The 6,335-nt window shown below is 56.0% G+C and overlaps 1 protein-coding gene across 1 annotated transcript; it reads left to right on the forward strand.

The window, feature by feature from the left end:
• The first annotated feature begins 598 nt into the window (after positions 1-598).
• On the forward strand, positions 599-4,455 carry PHB1 (prohibitin 1). The gene is made up of 7 exons (XM_084275540.1): positions 599-620; positions 982-1,107; positions 1,345-1,506; positions 2,005-2,147; positions 2,634-2,750; positions 3,083-3,178; positions 4,079-4,455. The coding sequence occupies exons 2-7, from the start codon at positions 1,020-1,022 to the stop codon at positions 4,289-4,291; spliced, it is 819 nt and encodes a 272-aa protein (XP_084131666.1). The 5' UTR covers positions 599-620; positions 982-1,019; the 3' UTR covers positions 4,292-4,455.
• Positions 4,456-6,335: the final 1,880 nt, after the last annotated feature.

Consider the following 6,335-nt stretch of genomic DNA (forward strand, 5'->3'; position numbering starts at 1 on the left):
AGCGGCATCGGCTGCCCCGCTCGCGGGGCTGCGGGCCCGCGGGACGGCTGCCGGCCCGGGAACAAGGGCCCTTTGTCCCCTGCCAGCACCGGGGGCGGCCGCGCCGGGGTCTGCCTGGCTTCTCACGCCAGAGGGGACGGGTGGCTGCCTGGCCCGGGGGCCGTGCCGCGGGGGGCGGGGTGGGGGGACACGCGGCCGGGCGCCTCGGGTGCCTCCTCGGCATCGCCACCGGGCTGCGAACACGCCCGGCCGCCGCCGCGCCCCGCAGGCCCCGCTGCCCCTCTGCCCAGCCCCTCTCCAGGCCCGTTCTCAGCCGCCTGAGGAGCGGACACACGCTGCGCCGCTCCGGGCCCCCGGGGCAGCCCCACGTGGCCGCGCTCCGCCGGGACTACAGTTCCCAAGAGGCCCTGCGGCAGGCTGCAGCCAATAGGAAGCGGCCTTGCTCAGCCAACGGGCCGCCGCGGGGCTCGCCGGGAGCCGTTAAGCCGGCCGGCAGCGGGGAAAGCAATAAAACTACGTGTCCCAGAATGCTGTGGGGGAAGTGCGGGGCCAATGAGCAGCAGCCGTGTTAAGGCGGCGCGCAGGCGCGCTGGGGCGGGCGGCCGCGGATTCATGTGGAGGTCAGGGGCGCTGCGGGAGGGGAGGGAGCGGGAGGGCGCGGTGGGTCCTGGGCCGCGTCCGGGGGCGGGAGGCCTCGGGGCTGCGGGGAGAGGGGCCGGGGCTGCGGGAGGCCTCGGGGGCAGCGGGGAGAGGGGCCGGGGCTGCGGGAGGCGGCCAGGGCACGTTGGCGGCACGGAGGGGCCTGGCGCGGGGGGCTGGGGCAGCGCAGGGCGGGCGGGCAGGGCCCCGCGGGGCCTCGGGCTTCGGGCCTGGCGACGAGACGCGGGAGGCCGCGGGGGTACCGCGGGGGGCGGGGGGGCAGCGCTGGAGGGGCCGGCCCCGGCCTTCCCGCCTGACGCGGGGCCGGCGGGTCTTTGTCAGGAGGGACTCGGCGGAGGGGCCGGAGCTGGACGGGTGCCATGGCCGCGAAGGTGTTCGAGAGCCTCGGGAAGCTGGGCCTGGGCTTGGCCGTTGCAGGCGGAGTGGTCAATTCTGCGCTCTACAACGGTGAGTGGGGGAGCCGGGCGCTTCCAGTTGGTTTGTTGTTAACGGCATCTGGGCTGCTCTCTGCTCTTACCGCTGGTGGCATCGGGGGAGCGCAGCCCGAAGCCTGGCTGGGCTGGTTTACACCTCGTGTGCTGCACAAGCAAGAGGGTTTCCTGGTTAGATGCTCCATTGGGAGCGGGCTGGGGGGCTGGGAGTCACAGCTCCATCCTCCCTCTGACACGCTGTGTTCTCCTCCAGTTGATGCTGGGCACCGAGCTGTTATCTTTGACCGATTCCGTGGGGTGCAGGACACGGTGGTAGGAGAAGGCACCCACTTCCTCATCCCCTGGGTGCAGAAACCCATCATCTTTGACTGCCGCTCTCGGCCCCGCAACATTCCCGTCATCACTGGCAGCAAAGGTGAGTGTTTGGACCAGGTAAGAGAGCCAGGTGATGGTGTCTGTGGCTTGTCCTGCTGCTGCTCAGCTGGGGGGACAGGAGAAAAGGTCTTACCACAGTCAAGGTTCTGGGATCCTCCACAACCTGAGTGTTTGGGTGGGAGTTTATTCCTTGGATGTGGAGATCCCCCATGTGCCGAGTCCAGTTTGGCACAGAGTTGGGAATGGTTTGATCTTGAGTTACAGACCAGGTCAGGGGAACTTTCCTTCAGTCCCTTTAAATCCCTGCTTTTTCAGTGGGGAAATCATTCCTTGCATCACAAACAAAGCAGAGCTTAAATCTTAACCCCTCAGGAGGATTTGGATCCCAGCTGGAAGGGACAGTGAGGATAGTTAGACCTTCCTGGCAAAAAAAATATATAGTTTGGCTATTTTACTCATTTAGTTCCTCTGGGAAGAGCTCCTGGGGGTGTCTCTGTCCCTGCAACGTGTCACTAAACTGGGGACTCTCTCCCTGCAGATCTACAGAACGTGAACATCACGTTGCGTATCCTGTTCAGACCAGTGACTGCCCAGTTACCCCGCATTTTCACCAGCATCGGGGAGGACTACGACGAGCGTGTCCTGCCCTCCATCACAACTGAAATCCTCAAGTCTGTTGTGGTAAGGGCAGCGTGAGAGGGGCTGGGGGCTCTGATTCTCCCCCTCTTTTTAGCAGTGAGGGACCTGCTGGGGTGGGGAATATGTTGTGCTCCAGAAGAAGGCTTCTCTTTCCACCTGAAAAGCCAGTTTGTAGCTACACCAATTGTTTGTGTCTTGGTCATGGCACCTGCTTGGCCTGACTTGAGTGATGTTGGATGATCTCTGGATGGAATGAAATTTTGTTAGCTGCTCTTGGCTGTTAGCTCTGCTTTCCAGGATGAGAGAGGGGGAGACTCCTCTTGTAACCTTAAATTTCAGCCTGCTGAAGATCTCTGGTTTATGTTTAAAACTCCCAGCCATTGAGCCTTCCCCTTACTTCAGGCTCCTGGGCAGCTGGGTGTGTGCTGGCTTTGGGAGAACCAGGTTAAACCCTGGAGCTTGCAGGTGCAGAGTCAGGGAGGATGTGGAGACCCTGTCCCTTCTCAGTGCTGGCCATCCCGATTTCAGGCACGCTTTGATGCTGGGGAATTGATTACTCAGAGAGAGCTGGTGTCCAGGCAAGTGAGCGAGGACCTCACGGAGAGAGCAGCAACCTTTGGGCTCATTCTGGATGATGTGTCCTTGGTAAGACTTCTCCCTTTTTGATGTTTCTCTTTGGAGCACGTGGTGGAGAAGGGAATCAGTGGCTGGAAGCTCAGCTACGTGGGGCTGTCTGCACTTGGATGGGATGTAGTGACTCCAGCTCCAGTCGGTACCTCTGGTTTTGTCACTGGCCTTTGGTGACCTTGAACAAGCCCTTGAAAGCTGCACTGCTCAGGCTTGTTGACAGACTCCACTGTTGCAGGGCTCGTAGTGTTAAAGTGGAGAGAAAATGCTTCTGTGGGTGGTGGGAGCTGCGTGGGTCACGGCAGTGCTGCTCCCAGCCATGTGGACTTGGCTTGATTTCTGCCCCACAGACACATCTGACCTTTGGCAAGGAGTTCACAGAGGCGGTGGAAATGAAGCAAGTGGCCCAGCAAGAAGCAGAGCGAGCCAGATTCATTGTGGAAAAGGTACCTTGTCCTGCTGAGAACTCGGGGTTGCTGGGATCTCCTCCCCACTCTGGCTTGCACTGAACAGCTTGCCTGTTTGAATCTGACTGATGGAGTCATAATGCTGACACAGTTCTTGGCCCCAGCATATGACTATTGGGTAGATCAAGCCTCAGGTTGGCTTTGGGGGGGGGGGGTGTTTATCTTTTAATACTGTGTTACAGTCTTCCTGGAGTGCTGAACTGCATGGGGGAGGGAGGAAACAGTGCTGGGGAAAGATGTGTCAGTTAGAAATGGGGTTCAGGGCTGAGATTTGCAACCCAAGAGATCCTGCTGTTTGGGACTTTGGAGAGGGCTGGCCAAAGCTTTGTGTGGTGTTTGACATTGTCAGGGTGGGTGGGGCCCTGTGTCCTGGAAGTGTTAACTGCCTGTAAGGCTGGGTAGTCTTAGATAGCTGTGGATCTCTGTGAGCATTGTACAAGCACAGAGTGTTAAAGTACCCCACACAGCTCTGAGAACACTGTTGAGATTGCAAGAACCTGCAACTACACCCAGAATTAATCCAGGATGATTAAACAGTAGAAGTGTTTATCTGGCCTGGTTTTAACTCCACTGAAGTTCTCCAATCTTTCATAGACAATTTTCTACCAGGAGTGCCCTTAGGTGGGTTAATGTTTCATGAGGTTAAGACTGATAAGGCAATTTCAAGATGATTTTTCAACCTTTATTTTCCCTACAGTAGGCAGAAAAACAGTCTGCAGGCTACAGCTTTAAAACAAAACCACCTTCTATCTTGGCTCTCCTACTGGGGAAAAGAACAGTAGGGTGGAGAAGTGGGAATCTCCGTTTCACACATAAGAGCATCTTCTCTTTTGCTTGTTTCACTGTTGCTTATTCCCCTCCTCATCTATTTACTTTCAGGCTGAGCAGCAGAAGAAAGCAGCTGTCATCTCTGCTGAGGGAGACTCCAAAGCAGCTGAGCTGATTGCCAACTCCTTGGCCACGGCAGGCGACGGGCTGATTGAGCTGCGGAAGCTGGAGGCGGCTGAAGACATCGCGTACCAGCTCTCCCGGTCCCGCAACATCACCTACCTGCCCTCCGGACAGTCTGTGCTCCTCCAGCTGCCCCAGTGAATCTGGCTCTGCAGTTGTAGCTAGCCTGGTCACCTCCACCTTGCCAGATCAGCCCTTTCCAAAAGAATCTTTTGCCTTTTCCTTACTGGGAAAAGCAGAGGAGAGTAAAATTCAACCCATTTTGAATTCTTAATCAAATAAAACTGAACACTTTTGACAACAAACCCGCATTCCTCCCACGTAGGGTCAGAGCAGTGGCTCCACTGACCTTTAAGCTAGGTTTGAGAATTGCCCCTTTCCAGGCAGTTTGAGCAACAGGAGCAGAGTTTTCATCTGTTTGCTCCTGGGACAAACAGCCCAGGTGACTCCCTGCCCCCAGGAGTGCTGTATCAGTCCGGTCTCGTGGTGATGCTTCGGTGCCTTCAGGCTGGCTGAGCCAGGGTTGGTACAGACCTGCAGGTCCTGGATGATGGAACAGGGCTGCTCTTCAGTCAAGCTGGTCTCTTTTCAGGTGTCAGCTGAGAGAGGACATCTCAGCTGTGAGGACGGTGGCTCTGCTGAGCCTGTGTGAACCACAGCACTGAGAGCTGCAGGCACAGATCAAGTGGATCGTGGCTGGGGGTGAGAACAGCAGAGATTCACTTTATGTAGCTGAAGGATTTCAGGCATGGAGAAGATACTTCCTCTGCAGGAAATACTTCTCATGTGCATGCTGGAAATGGGACATCTCCACTTCTGCCCCCTGCTGCCATGCACTGATCTGTTTGCTGCCACTTGTGCTGTGTGCAGCACTGGCTCTTTCCCCAAGGTCAGTGAAAGTGGCAGTTGGCCACTGATTCCAGACAGCACCTGGGACAGAGAGAGGATGACTCGGTGCCTGTGGCTCAGGCAGTGGGAGGTGGGCTGAATTCTCTGTTACATCAATGCTCTTTTTATTTAGAGAAGCTGAATTGTGAGGAGGATGTGAGGGGTGAGATTGTATAATCAGCCTTTAATAAATGTCATGGTCCCAAGAGTAGCAGCACGGGCTTGTTGGGTTTATTTAATGTCTCAGAAGAATGAAGGTCAGGTCAGTGGAGCAGGAGACCTCATGCTTGTGCTAGATTATTTGGGTAAAAGTCATTTGGTACAGACAAATAGGTCTTGCTCCTGACAACTGAAAACCTTGAAATACGATTCTTCAGCTGAATTCTGGCAACCAGGAGGTAAGGCTGAGAGTATCGAGGTTATTGGGAGGGTCTGAACTGCTTTCCATGCACGGTTCAAGCTGCCAATTGCTGCATGGAGATAGATTTTCCAGGGTGCCCTTTTGCTGCAGCACTGTACTGCTGGAAAGAAAAGGGGTGTGTTGTACCAGGCAGCCTGCAGTGAACTTAGCAGCTGTCTGAAGGCATGGCACTAGCTTGGCACACCCCCACCCTGCAAACAGGGTGCTTGTACAATGTCTGTTACCCCTGAGCAAGGCAGGTGGGTGTCATCGCTGCCCTGAGGCTGTTGAGCCCTCGGGAGAGCAGCTCAGAGTGGTGGGCTCCTTTCACCATCACACAGCCACTTTGGGCTGTTGCCCTTTGCCTCTGGCAAAAGGGAAAGACTTGCCTGCTGCTTGTGCTGGGCAGGGTATTTTGTGCTCCTGCAGTGATGAGGTGCCTGAGCTTGCAAAGTATTTTAAGCAGCTGGGCAGTCAGGTACATAACTTCCAGACCTTTCCCCCCTCCAGTGCTCTTGTTCTTTATTCTGGTTTACTTCAGACACTCCTAAGGAAGCTTCCACTCTTCTCCCAAGGCTCCTTTTAAAGCCCCCTTAGTGTTTCCTGCATTTCTTCTGTTTGTTTCATGCACCAGGTGTTGGGCTCAAAGGAGTGTGTCTGAAATCCCCCCTCAGCTTCTGTGGCTCTGCATTACCTCTCCTCCCAGCTCTGCATTTTCAGCCGAGTGTGGAGTGTTTCCTGCTGCTTTTTGCTGGCAGCCTCTCTGGAGGAGTTACCTGAGGCTCTAATAGTGGCCCATGGGTCTGATTAATCACCATTTCCTTTGCTTTTGGGTGTAATTCCTTTTACAAATGTTCCCTGGCTGTTAACTGCTCCTTTACCCTCGCTCTGCTTCAC

This window comes from Gallinula chloropus (genome assembly GCF_964237585.1).
Source record: "Gallinula chloropus genome assembly, chromosome: 26".
NCBI classification, from domain to species: Eukaryota; Metazoa; Chordata; class Aves; order Gruiformes; family Rallidae; genus Gallinula; species Gallinula chloropus.

Bases quoted from the DNA above. Each gene is read 5' to 3' on its own strand.
- PHB1 (XM_084275540.1), top strand. From the start codon at position 1,020: ATGGCCGCGAAGGTGTTCGAGAGCCTCGGGAAGCTGGGCCTGGGCTTG. The intron at 1,108-1,344 runs GTGAGTGGGGGA...GTTCTCCTCCAG, and splicing joins CAATTCTGCGCTCTACAACG to TTGATGCTGGGCACCGAGCT. The intron at 2,751-3,082 runs GTAAGACTTCTC...TCTGCCCCACAG, and splicing joins TTCTGGATGATGTGTCCTTG to ACACATCTGACCTTTGGCAA.